The sequence below is a fragment of the Phoxinus phoxinus genome, assembly GCF_949152265.1.
Source record: "Phoxinus phoxinus genome assembly, chromosome: 9".
NCBI classification, from domain to species: domain Eukaryota; kingdom Metazoa; phylum Chordata; class Actinopteri; order Cypriniformes; family Leuciscidae; genus Phoxinus; species Phoxinus phoxinus.
In genome coordinates, this window is record NC_136884.1 from 12,917,401 (window position 1) to 12,931,225 (window position 13,825).

The 13,825-nt window shown below is 36.5% G+C and overlaps 2 protein-coding genes across 4 annotated transcripts in view; both read right to left on the bottom strand.

Annotated features, from left to right (window-relative positions):
* Window positions 1-232: 232 nt before the first annotated feature.
* On the bottom strand, window positions 233-9,835 carry stk38l (serine/threonine kinase 38 like). 2 transcript variants are annotated; one of them, XM_079622240.1, is made up of 14 exons: window positions 9,594-9,835; window positions 8,238-8,377; window positions 8,044-8,095; window positions 7,658-7,780; window positions 6,689-6,772; window positions 6,233-6,356; window positions 5,916-6,070; window positions 5,666-5,768; window positions 4,397-4,458; window positions 4,206-4,323; window positions 3,968-4,091; window positions 3,677-3,772; window positions 3,419-3,510; window positions 233-1,748 (listed from the first exon to the last, which is right to left on the bottom strand). In XM_079622240.1, exons 2-14 carry the CDS (start codon window positions 8,363-8,365, stop codon window positions 1,621-1,623), a joined length of 1,389 nt encoding a protein of 462 aa, XP_079478366.1. In that variant the 5' UTR covers window positions 8,366-8,377; window positions 9,594-9,835; the 3' UTR covers window positions 233-1,620. The 2 variants fall into 2 exon arrangements, with proteins under 2 accessions (XP_079478366.1, XP_079478365.1); XM_079622239.1 differs by lacking the exon at window positions 9,594-9,835 and having other exon boundaries at window positions 8,238-8,410.
* A 1,843-nt stretch (window positions 9,836-11,678) lies between these two features.
* The window catches only part of cacna2d4a (calcium channel, voltage-dependent, alpha 2/delta subunit 4a), a 37,152-nt gene continuing 35,005 nt past the window's right edge, over window positions 11,679-13,825 (bottom strand). The window contains exons 37-40 of one of the 2 annotated variants that reach the window (XM_079622237.1): window positions 13,536-13,653; window positions 12,830-12,945; window positions 12,409-12,491; window positions 11,679-12,300 (exon numbers count right to left, since the gene is read on the bottom strand). In XM_079622237.1, the coding sequence (XP_079478363.1) occupies window positions 12,205-12,300; window positions 12,409-12,491; window positions 12,830-12,945; window positions 13,536-13,653 (413 nt within the window). In that variant the 3' untranslated portion in view covers window positions 11,679-12,204. Of the gene's footprint in view, window positions 12,301-12,408; window positions 12,492-12,828; window positions 12,946-13,535; window positions 13,654-13,825 lie in introns of both variants that reach the window. The other variant, XM_079622238.1, reaches the window with a different exon arrangement.

The window sequence follows — 13,825 nt, forward strand, 5'->3', positions numbered from 1 at the left end:
TATATTATTCATATAATATACGTTCATTTGTCAAACTATCGATAATTTATATGATAACATTTAAATATAACATTCAATAAATATAAACATAAGCATTTGCTTAAACGTTTTCAAACAGCCTTTGAAAGTAGCATTGAGTAAACTTAAAAAAAAAAAAAAATCCCATGTTGTGTTGTAGTTATAGAAATCACCACAAGAGGGTCCTTGACATCCATCGATTTTCAGTCGTATATTTCCATATTTTTAACATTTATTTCTTGCTTTTACATTTTTACACCATTCAACAATAACAAATGATCATAAGTAAACATATTAAATAATAATAATAAAAAACAGCACCAATCTTTTACAGTTAAAGCTACAGAATTTGCTCTCTCTTCAGTCTTACTATTAGGCCAGTCATTTGTAGTCATGCACAACAGCAGATGTCAAGACACTAAATACTCTCAACAACTAAGACAGCTAGTTAGAGATGTTTACATTTGGATGAACATATTATTGAAGTGCTGTATGATGTTACTGGCTGAGATCTCTTTTACTCTGTAAATGATAATGCAAAATCTTCAACAACCATGACCTTTCTATATCACTAAAACTTGTAATCTTTGAACAACATACACTGGCAGTTCACTCACCAATTTGTGTTCTTTACTGACCATTATGTACTTGTTATTTGGTTAAAGTTTTGTTAATGTTAATTTTGCAGACAATATGCTAAAAGGTTCTTGCAAATTAGCAATTACTTTTATCCTTTTAAACCCTGTAGATTTGTATAACTCGGGAGGGCACGTTTTTATCATGATTGATCTTCCCTTAAAAACCACTGATTGAAGCTACATCTTGCATGAGTTACAACAGAACAACAAAAAAACGGTTGCATAGGTGAACAATGCTCACACTCAACGACGCAACCAGGTGAACAAAGCTCACACTCAACGACTTTGTGTGGATGAAATGTACAGGAACAGGTAGAGGAGGGCTGGCTGCTCACTGGCACTGATATAAACCGGTTCAAAAAAAATTAATCTCCTCATCAAGTTTCTTCTAGGTAAATTCAATCATACAACAAAACAACTGCACAAATACACTTGCATCAGGTAAATATTCAGCATCAGGTAGTTAACTATATTATACAGTGTATACAGTATGTCTTACAATGTGCATCTAATTTGGGTCTATACAGATTCTCAACTTCCTGGGGGAAAGAAGCTAAAAAGTGACTGAGGGAAATCAACTTTATTGCAGTTTTGTCACCTAAGAGGTTTGAGGCTAAAACATCCTCTATTTTCTGAACATAAGGCTTCAGTGATGTATATGCTTCCCTTTTTTAATTTTTTTATCTGCGACCCTGTTTGATCCAGTGTTGAAGACCATTTAGACAACCTTTGTGTCTCCTTTTAGCTGAGCAGCAGGACAAGATATTCTCTCCGTATGTTTGGCCATATAATTATGCTTTTTTTTAATTTTCATTTCCCTTTTTATCGTCACCAGGGACTCCTCTGAGAACAGGTCTACTGTGTAGCACAAAGCGGCAGTGCATAAGCTTTTCATCTGCAGATATCTGCATATGAATTGTCATTTACATTCTAATCCTTCTCTTCCAGACCATCTGTTCCAGTTTCACGCCTTGCCCGCCTTCATGTAAGTGGGGATGGTGCCACGCTGTGTCAGTCCCTCGAAGCGTTTGTAGGTGTAGTTGAGGAAAACCCAGTCCTTGGACTTGAAGTCTGGTTCTGTTACATTTGTCACTGAAATGATTGGGGAAGAGGATAGTCAGAACAACCAATAGAAACATGAAATGCATTTATACAATTAAAGAGCGCAACCTTTTAAAGCGGCAGACAACATAACTGTAGTGTGCACTGATAAACAGAGAGGCATCGTCTGTTGGTGTGGATGCCAAGTTATCTTTAGTCAGTAAATAGAGCAATAAGAGCTTGAAGTGGAAAAAGAAAAGTGTCTATACTCTCGAGCACTGGCTGGAAAATGCAAATCATTATCATATTTGAAATATATTTTGTACAGGTGAAACTCGAAAAATTAGAATATCGTGAAAAAGTTCATTTATTTCAGTAATTCAACTTAAAGGGTGAAACTAATATATTATATAGACTCATTACATGCAATGTGAGATATTTCAAGCCTTTATTGCTTATGAAAACCCCAAATTCAAAATTAGAATATTGTGAAAAGGTTTTCATAAGCTGTAAGCCATAATCATCAAAATTAAAAATAAAGGCTTGAAATATCTCACTTTGCATGTAATGAGTAAGGGGTTGTATTCACTATAAACAACCGCCTCGCTCTACATTATCCCGCTTATTAAATGGCTACCTACCAAATAAATCAATAATTTGACACAAAATATTGATTTAAAAACGATTGTATTGCTTCCGCTAAAGAACACCGTGTCCATGGCAACACTCTGTTTTTCATGACAACGGTGTGTTATACTTAGCAGCGGTCTGTTATCAAGAAATAACAGACCGTATTCTACATTAGAATTCAACCAAGCCATGTACGGTAATAAGTCTATATAATATATTAGTTTCACCTTTTATGTTGAATTACTGAAATAAATGAACTATGGCACGATATTCAAATTTTTCGAGTGTCACCTGTACATGAAATATATTTGATACATAAGTATACATATCTTAGAGCCAAGCTTATGGTCTTTGAAAATCAGCCAGTTGTTCTGGGAGAAAAAATGCATAATTTGATCTCTTGACCAACAGTCGGGCGACTCATGGTTACTGGCGTTATTGTTAACATCATTATTGTCTGTGGTAGTAGCAGTAACGTTTGCTTCTGCTTCAGGTGATTGTGCTACAGCAGACTTCTCATTAGTACCGCTGGTTAGCTTAGTTTTCTGCTCACGGACGATGTCTTAAGTTATTTTCTGTGTCCTTTTGGTCCCCTTCTGAAGCCAGGCTAAAATAGTAATCACAGAACTGTATAATAGTAATACGGAATTCCTTGCACGACTATCCTCTAAATTAGGTGTCAATGTCATTAATCTAAGTTATTCAATTTAGTATCATAAAAGAGAACTTCCGATAGGGTAGACCGACTCTACATGCAATCACGTGATTTGTCGAGATGAGAGGTAATTCACGTAGTGCCCCCTGGGTAGTGTGATGTCATTACTAATCACCCTGACACTGATGCTTTGACTCTGAGTCACAAAGTACCGGCAACTTGTGTATGCTAAAGATTGCGTACCGGCCCACTTTGAGCACTGAACTATATAATTTAACTATCTTTATGATTATTCTGGCTGTGAACATATCTTAAATTTGTGTAGATGCACAATTCCAATGCCGATTCAAAATAATTTCTAAGTTTTACACATATTTCTGATTATGTACGGCATGTCTGTAAGTTTGAACTTATTATCAAAAATGGTTTACGGTACCTGGCTGTAGAATATCTGACTCTGGAAAGTCGTCAAAGTTGGATGTATCATCAATGCTCTTGATGTCGATGGAAATAGCAGCAGGTCTCTCTCTGTGAGCAGTGACACAGTTAAATTTTAGTTATCAACTTCAAACGGTGGTTCTCTATGATCATACGCACAAAAAGCTTGATTGCATTAACATTTTGAGTGCTTCTGCCGCTCTAGACGACACTGCGATGACGTAAAGAACACAGAGAGGTGTGTGTTCAGATGTACCTGATATGCTCCCAGTCCACGGACTCAAAGAAAAGGTGAGATTTGATTTCATCCACACTTCCTGATCCAACCCTGTTTTCTGCATCTGTGCAATACCTGAAAACATTATCATACAGTTTGCTCAGATCAAATGTCAAATGATCTCAAGTAATGACAAGCTAATTTTTGAAAGCGGTGGCACTCTTTACACGAAGGAAACAATCATTTTAACCTCAAAAGTTCAGTGGTGTTTTGTTTTTTGAATTGTACAGTAAATCGATACAGTAACGGATACACGGTAATGTTTCTGACCTAAGGATCAAGTCCTTGGCTCTCTCTGAAATCGGGACTTCTGGGGGGAAAATGAGCGTTTCTCGCCAGTTCATGACCTTCCTGTAGGTTTCCTGTGGCGTCTCGGAACAGAAGGGCGGGTAGCCTGGAACAGGAAAACAAAACAAACACCTGTTTCAGCGCAGGAAACGCCTACAGTAAAAGGCTTTTACAGAAAGATGATCTGAACACGTTCACTTACGGTTTTGAAGTTACTAACCTATCAACATCTCATACATTATCACTCCAAGAGACCACCAGTCACACAGCTTGTTGTAGCCCGTCTGCAGGAAGACCTCAGGGGCGATATAGTCCGGCGTCCCGACGGTTGAATATGCCTGTATATGAGAGGAATGAGCCATTGATACTATCAGGAATTTTCTGTTCTGTAACACAAAGACACTCTCTTACCAGCTGTCTTCGGTTCTTCTTCCATGTTTCTGCTTTCCGTTTTGAATTCATGTTTTGGAAGGCTAAAGGAGGTTGAAGCAGAGCAAATACAGTTAATTTTTTCTTTAAAAGGGTTGTTTCCATCCAAAGTTGCAAATTCAACTTGTGCACAAAATTGGAATATCGCATAACACATTTGCGAATAAAGCAGGGTTCCTCCCTTGTGTTCAAGAGAACAAAACAGCAATTTCCTGGAAAATATAAAGATGCAATCAGAGGAAGCCACTGTGGCTCTTTTTTCCTACATTGTACATTTTTTGAGTCTCAGAGCGCTCAGACAAAACAGAATTAACGCTTTCATGCTAACTTGCGTTTGGATGCCTGGTGTAAAGTCACAAAGAGTTTTTTGTTGCACGTCGAGGGATTTACTCAGTGAAGGGATTAAACTCTTGTTTCCATTGTAGTTTATGCATGTCTTATCAGAAAAAAAACATTTATTTATGCACATTTTTAGAATTTATGCGCATCTTGGTGTTTCCAGAGTTTTTTTTAAATGTGATATCCCAAAATGCGCATAAAAATAGGTGTATGAAAACGTAGCTACTGAATGTCAAATTCATACTGGAATGATAAGGGACTGGTAATTAGTCTATATCTATTACCTCACTATCACTGAAAAGAAAAGCTTTCTGAGTATTGAATAGGCATCATTGATAGGCATCATCTATAAATGGTCTTTTTAAACTGAGGAGGAAGGTGCAGTAGTGGTTCTTATTAACATTTTTAACTCAATGCCCTCCACCGTTTACAACAGTTTTTGAAGGCCCTATGACTTTTCCAATTGTTTGTGATACTGGATAAAATATTTGTCACAATTTCTATCTAATAATTTTTTTTAGAGCTTAATTAGATACATGTATATTCATTATAAAATCCCCATGGAATTAAGATTTAATTAATTTCCTTGATTACATGTATAAAATGAGCCTTCCTCAAATATTTAGGTTTTCCAAGACTGTGGGAATCAAAGAATTTTTTTTTTATATTTTACAATTTATTAAAAACGATCTAGATTTTTAGTTGTTTTGTCTTATTTTAAGTCACCCTTGGAAGTTTGTCCCCTAGTGAGTCCCGGTTCCCTGGTATGCGAACCACTCAGATGTAGTATGTTTTCATAGTCAAGGTAAATTGATTTCTTATGATATGACTTCTTTACATTTTTTGTAGTAAAAGACTAATATTTCAGTACCGTTTCTCTGTGTAATTTGTGTACGTATGTTGGTTACTCACAGAAGTCACTGGGAGGGTTGTGCGTGAGGTTCCGATAAAATTCAGTCCGATGGGCCTTCTTCAAGCCTGTGCAGAGGCCAAAGTCAGACAGCTTGACATGGCCCTAAAAATCATGAAGACACAGTCTGTTATGAGGTGTTGTTCAGTTTCATAGAGTACAATAGCCTTCCAGAAACCCAGTCATTTCAGTTTAAGATGTTATTGTGTTTGTGTGTGTGAGTAAATAAGAGAAATAAAGATGAATTCCCACCCGGGAGTCAAGCAGCAAGTTGTCAGGTTTGATGTCTCTGTGAATGAAGCCCAGCTGGTGAATGGAGTCAATGGCCAGAACGGTCTCTGCGATATAAAACTGCGTAGCTTCTTCCGATAGAGTGTCTTTCTTCATCAGCAGAGTCATCATATCTCCTGAACACACGCTCAAGAGTTACAGCCTCTGGGCAGATGCTCTAAAAATAGGACTTTCCATAATGCTGCTATGAGCAGACTGTTGTTAGTACTTTTCCAGTTCTAAATCTCTCACTGTTACATCAGTAAAGAACATGTGACATGTTGTACATCTGTCCTCACCTCCAGGCAGAAACTCCATGATGAGATACAGATTGCGTTTATCTTGAAAGCTGTAGAACATCTTAACTACCCAGGCGCCATCAGCCTCCACCAGGATATCTCTCTCGGCCCGGATATGAGCAACCTGCCCCAGGGAGACATACAGGTGAGGAGAGATATTATCAGTGGATCGGTATGGCAGAGAGGCGACTATCGGAGATTGCTGAATTAAAGGTGCAGTAAGGCTATTTCTGAGAGACGTTGTTAAAAGTGGATTGGACCGAGCACCAAAACGCCAATCAGCAGTAAGGGGCGTATACAATTATTAGGGGGGAGATGCCGGTGTTGCATAGCGGGTTTGTAAATTTGGTGGTGGAGCTGTCAGGATAGGGGTGTGATCCTTTGGGTAAGTGGGTGTTTGTTTTGGTTTAGCAGAAATCGCTTACTGTAGCTTTAAATGGAATCGATTACCCATACCTGCTCTTTCTCTAACATGTCTGCTTTCCTGAGGATCTTCATGGCATAAATGTGACCCGTGTCCTTTTTCTGAACCAGGCGCACCTGAATACAGCACAACATTTTTGGAGAACCATTGAGATTTTCAATGAAATTAAATTAAACTACTTCATAGTGATTAAAATCCTAAAAAAATCTGGAAAAACAAAGAAGTCGATGAGGGTGAATACTAAAAAAGTGTTTTGTTAAACTATTAAAAACATTTTTGTTAATTAAAATAAAGCTGAAATAAAATATAAATATTAAATGAAAACCTTGAAAAAAATTAAATTTCGTCCTGGCAATTAACTGAAATAAGTTTAAGTACTAAATTACTGAAATAAAAATAAATTAAAATGTAGAAATATTAAACTGATATATTATATCAGTTTAAATATTAAACTTAAAATATTAAAAACTGAAATGATACAAGTATAGGCTAATTCAAACTATTAATAAACACTAAAATAGTACATAAATAGTACTTAAATTACACTGGTACAAACACACAATGGCTCAGTTTCAAATCCTAAAGAGCTGCCTAACTAGACAACATTTTAGGGCATTATAGGTGTGCTCCTAAAAGTAGGGATCAACAGTATGATGCCTCATTTTCTAAGGCAGTTTATACCTTGTCTATCATCGTTGTCATGGAAAAGGAAATCCAAGAACGCATTGCTCAGAATCATCCATTATGGCGGACAATTTGAGAGAAAGATAATAAGCATACTTATATTTCATAGAATACTGAAAAATCCTTATAAAACATGTTTAACACCAAACTCTACTGGGCTCAATTGTGAGTCGAGTCTTCACTTCACATGAAGAGAGCTATTTACAGTATGTGGCTTGCTTATGAAGAGCGTTTCATATCAGTCACTTCCATTTCGGCTCGGATGTTGCCTGAGAAGACGGTGCACATCAAAGTTTGGAACACAGCAATAGACACACCTCTCCAAATGCTCCTCTTCCAATCACTTTGAGGGACTCAAAGTCATCAAGACCAAGGCGGGTCCTTTTGAGACGCAGAAACTCTGTCTCCTTACGAGCGTGTAGAGAGCGCCTCATGCTCTTCTATGACAAAAAAGCAGACACTACTCAGCCAAATATCTTGAATACTTGAGTCATACATTAAATCTCTCTGGCGTACTCAAAGCAGGGTATTAAGCACTAAGCAAACAGTCTGAGTCCTATTCAAACCACTTCGCAGATAAGCAAAACTAGTTTTTTCTTTGTTGACACTTCTGTGATTATTAACTCAGAAAGTCATTCAGAATAAAACTAGAATAATGTGAAGTAGCTCTACGGTCAGTATAGATTCTCTGAGGGCATCTCACCTCTTCATCAGGTAAACCCTCCTCGTCCATCAAATTCTCCAGCTTCTTCTGCCTGAAACGGAGGAGAACAACTGCATTATGACCGGTCACAACAAACTAGATTTATTCTAATCAAATAACCCTTGATTGAATTGATACGTTGAGTGATATGGCTGGAGGAAGCAGGTGTAGTGGGTCGCTGTTGCCATGGTTACCTCGTCTCCCGCTCCTCGTGCTGGGTGAGCAGGGTGCTGTAGAAGTGCTCCAGCGTGAGTTTGGCCACGGTGACTCTCTCGCGTGTGTGGTTGCTCATGGGGAGGGGCGCTGCCATGCCTCCCGTCATGGCCACGCTGGTCTGCAACAGGAAAATCATTTGCAAAGCTGAGTTCTCAGAATACAAATGAATGCAACCTCCACCAAAGAGCCCTACTTATGAACAAAACACACGTTTGTCTATGAAATATTTTAATCATTACAACAATTGTAAATAGACTCATTGTAAATTATATTACTTTGTAGATTATAATGTAATCATTAATAATATTAATAATTATCATCATCATCTTCACAACCACCACCATGACCAACAATAAACAAATATGGTAAAAATATTAATTTTACAATTTAATATCGTAAATAAGGATTATTTAATCGGAATAAATCTGATTTATATCGCTGATTTGTATCGCAATTACAAAATAACATTGCGGTAGAGGCTCGTTCGTCATGATCGCTACGAGTGGGTTTCTCAAATTAGTACGAAAATGGAAAAACCCGGAGTGGAGTTTGCAATGAGTGAATTCATAACGCTTTGTGAGGAAAGTCGGTGAGTAAATCTCTATATTCCAGACCGGCTTTCAGTCTGTGCGCGTTACTGTGTGGATACACGCACAGCAACTTGATGGTTTGGCTTCTTTTGAACTATTTTCGTTGACAGAAGAATTATAGCAAATAACTGACCAGTTTTTGCCTGAGACGTGAGTTATTCGATATTTATTGCTTGTTTATGAAACTGTATTTTAAGCAATATCACGGAAACAAAAGTGTTATTGTTCTGAAGCTCAAATAATCGCAGCCATGCCTAAAAACCGAATCGTGATTTTGTTTAATTAGCATTATTGATGTCTAAGCATTGTTTGTTTGTTTCATTTACCCGTTCGGGACTGAGGAGGACGTCACTGCACCTGCTCATGCTGCGGTCACTGATGTTTAAATTAATATAGGCCATTGTGGCAATAAACGAAAACTTGATTTGAGCGCGCGCGGCCTCGCGTCTGCGTGCGTGACCTTGCGAACGTGACATGCAGTTTGACAGGTTGATAAAAAACAGATACATTGACGCGGATACACCACATAGATGGCCGTATTCAATGAAGACTGCATTTATCAAAGATACCTTGTCTATCAAAAACACAGAACATCGTGATATAACAACAACAACAAAAAAGCATTGCGAATCACACATCTGCTTCTGTATCATGAGCATCAGTCTGCATAAAGCTGATGATTTACAACGGCACCACCACTGTGATTTATTTCCACCATCATAGTGCTATTTGTATTATTCTCACCTCCCCGTCCTCCTCCAGATTAGACAGTTTGCCGGACACCCGGGGATCAAAACAAGGAGAAAATAAAGCCAACTGAATGGCCGTCCGTTGAAAATGCAAAGAAGAGTCGCTCAGTGATGATCGCTCATGTTTATTCTCTATTATTCAGGCTGATGTTTGTTGAGCTGCTGCTGTGCGGAGCTGCGCTTACTCTGATGATCCTCCTCCCCGCACGCGCTCACGCTGACAAATCAAGAGTCCCCGACGGCCCATGACAATTTTCCAAAATAAAAGTTGACAAGACGATAATAATACAATAGAATAATGGAAAATCATAGAAATTGACAAAAGAGCCCACATAGTAACCCATTGTTTTGCTTGGTCTAAATGGTTTACTATATGGGCTATTTTGCCAATTTCTATTATTCTCCAGTATTTTTATATTTATATATGTAGGCTTACTGGTCAAAAGTGTGGAAAATTACTATTTTTAATGTTTTTGAATATAATATGTTTTAGAAGTATCTTATGCGCATCAAGCCTGAATTAATTTGATTTAAAAAAAAATACAGCAAAAACAATAATATTTCACTATAGTATTACAATTTAAAATAATGGTTTTATATTTTAAAATATAATTTATTTCTGTGATGCAAAGCAGAATTGTCAGCATCATTACTCCAGTCTTCAGTGTCACATGATCCTTCAGAAATCATCCCAATATGCTGATTTATTATCAATGTTGGAAACTGTTGTGCTGTTTTTTTATAATAATAAAATATAATGTACATTTTTATTATATTTTTATAACCTGTGATACTTTTTTCAGGATTCTTCGATGAATAAAAAGTAAAAAAAATGAACAGCATTTATTTAAAATAGAAATCTTTTGTAACAATATACGCTACCGTTCAAAAGTTTGGGATCAGTATTTTTTTGAAAAAAAAAAAAAAAGATGAATACTTTTATTCACCAAGGATGTGATAAATTGATCAAAAGTGACACTAAAGATTTATATTCTATTTCTATTTTGAATAAATGCTGTTCTTTTTATTCATCAATGAATCCTGAAAAAAGTATAACAGGTTCTAAAAAATATTATAGCAACTGTACAACTGTTTCCAACATTGATAATAAATCAGCATATTAGAATGATTATTTCTGAAGGATAATGTGACTCTGAAGACTGGAGTAATGATGTTGAATATATTCAGTTTTTAATCACAGGAATAAATTATATTTTAAAGTATATTAAAATAGAAAACCGTAAATGTAAAATAGATAGTAAATGTAAATAGTAAAAAAAAAGAAAAAAAGTAAAGAACTCTCCAAGAACTCTCAAATGCTCACCAAGGCTGCATTTATTTGGTGAAAAATACAGAACAAACAGTATTATTGTAAAATATTATTTAAATTGAATATTGATTCTAAAATGCTAACTTGGTGCTCAAGAATCATTTCTTATTATACTCTCAATATTAAGAAAATGTGATGCATTGCCATTCAAATGTGTAGAATATACAGTATAAAAGCATAGACTACTGGTGTTCATATTTTAACTCAAAAACATTTCAAAATTAAGTTTTGGGTGTACAATAAGACACATGGGATTCCTGAAATGCAATATTCACTATTAACAGTTACATTTAAAAAATCAACCACATACACACTTAAAATAAATAATTTCTTGTTCATTTATACTTGAGCGAAAAAACACACTACAAGAATTTTAACAGGCAGTACAAGCGGAAACCAGGGATAACGCGGATATTACGTCATTGACAGGCGACTATTTAAAATGTGGAATTTCTCTGAATTTATAAATTCTTGGAAACATTTAGGATAATGTAAGTACATAATTTAAATAAATATATAACACTGTGCAAGTGGTTTTTGGGATATTTTGATACACAATTCTTATTGTACCTTTAATAATGCATAGTTATTATAATTGACACATTGTGCAAGTTGCAGGACAGACAACCAAAAAACAAAGGTTTAAATACAACACATCTTCCTGAAACATCCTCTGAGAGACATTTTCATATGATTTATTAGTCCTCTGGCGACAAAGACAGCTGTGAAAAGAAATGTTAAATGTTCCTGTTTTCTCTCTCTCAAACACACACACACACACACACACACACACACACACACACACACACACACACACACACACACACACACACACACACACACACACACACACACACACACACACACACACACACACACACACACACACACACTGTGCACTTTTCTCCTGCTTCATATAGGCTAGAGAGACAGTCACTTACAGTCAGCTACTGGCCATAAATCCCCTTCTCTAATGTCACAGGTCAATGAAGCTTAGCTTCTGTTCATCCTTATGTGGCTCTCATTTTGGTCCATCCTCATTGTTGATTCTGATTTTTCAAAGTTCATTTGCGGTGTCAAGACAAAGACATAAAATCCCAGCACTGTTTAAAAAAATCCACAAACTTGTCAAATGTAATGAGTAAAGCTACATACAGTACACTTGATATTAGACTTTTCACTGTAGAAAAAATGTTCTAGTTTAAACTCATATTATTGCTAATTAAAACATGCTGTGTTGAGTGTGTGCTCTCTTGGGCATTTAACAGGCCCTCTGTCATCGACGGATGAGTGCAGACACTGATAAACAGGCTAGAAACAGCATGATGGACAGGCTGATCGCCACAGCCCCTCCGCAGTCCTTGGCATTTTCCTAAAATACACAGAATATGTATCAGAGATTTCATAATATTTTAAACTCTTATTTTGTAGGTAGACAGATTGTAATCAGAAGTCTGTGTGTGTGTGTGTGTGTGTTTACTTGAGGGTGGTAAGCATGACAAGACTCAGGCCTTCTTCGTATCTTCTGAGATCTCATGCGGTCACATTTGACTGAGGCATTGTGTGCTCAGCGGTTAAGAACAAAATGAAGAAAAAGCAAGAATAAAAACAAAGCATCGTTATAGCAGATCCCAATTAATTTCACAAATATATACATATTTTTTAAAAAGAATATACTTTGTAATACAGTTGGTTGCTTGTTTATCAAATGTATAAAGATATGTTTGAACATAAATTTGATCTGATTTCCTTAACGCTGCACCCAGAAATTTGAGTGAAATTGGTCCTTTCTAATGAAGTAAATTTACTTTAAGTGACTAAACTGATCTCATTCAAAACTGTGATTCATCTCCTCAGCGTGTGGTCTGGGGAGCCTGATTTAGCTGGGGTTTTAAGGATATATTTGACCTCTTTGGGCTCCATGGTGATGGGTGCGTACTGCCGAGAACAGTCACAGTCTGCCTGAATCACCACCAACAGCAAGTTACTGTCCGGAATCTGATTAATTACAAACACCCTGCGTGCAATAAAAGAAACAGAGAGATCAAGTCTAGGTAATGGCATTCTAATTGCAGAACAGCTTTATAGAATATAGACAAACCTTATATTACTATAATTATCTAGATTGGCAATATGCTTAATGTGGCCTATTTTGAATCATTCATTACTTAGTTATACTGTAACCTTATTTTCCAGTTTATAATTTGTCTTCACCACTAGAGGGCGCCAAATAGAGAGGAAGGCATTAGAGCTGACGGAGAGCATAGGACTTCGTTTGCTTAACAAACTGATACATTAAGTGTGTGAAAGAGCCCCCCTCCGTCTCTTGTAATTGTGACTTTATAGTTCCACACTTGCCACTTATTTTCTATATATACAAAATATACTGAGCACAGAATATACTGTATTTTAAAAGTATGGTTGAAAGCTACAGTATGTATTTATAAACCTAAGAAAAGCTTAAGCCTCTCGTAATTACAACATTACATTTTGCAAATGCGACTTGAATTATATACATACAAAAATATATGTATATTTGAATGTATGAATAACAAGAAATTGCATCGCAAACCCATACATGGTCAAATGATCTAAGTGAGTTCTTACTTTTGACATCTCCCACACTTGATCAGGCTGTTGGTTTCTTTGATTGACGGCTCGTAGACGAAGCTGGGATACTCGGTGTCACATGGCTGCAGAATGCCCTCCTTTGACTTCTTACCAGCTACAAATCAAACCACAGTTATCTACAGAATGGATTAAAGAATGCAATGTCCTTTTATCCTCAAATAACATGGATACAGGATACTTTCATTATAAAATCGCTTTTGATCAAGAATAACAACATGACAGCTTTCTCTGCTCTCTCTTTTTCACACACAGCACAAGCAATATCA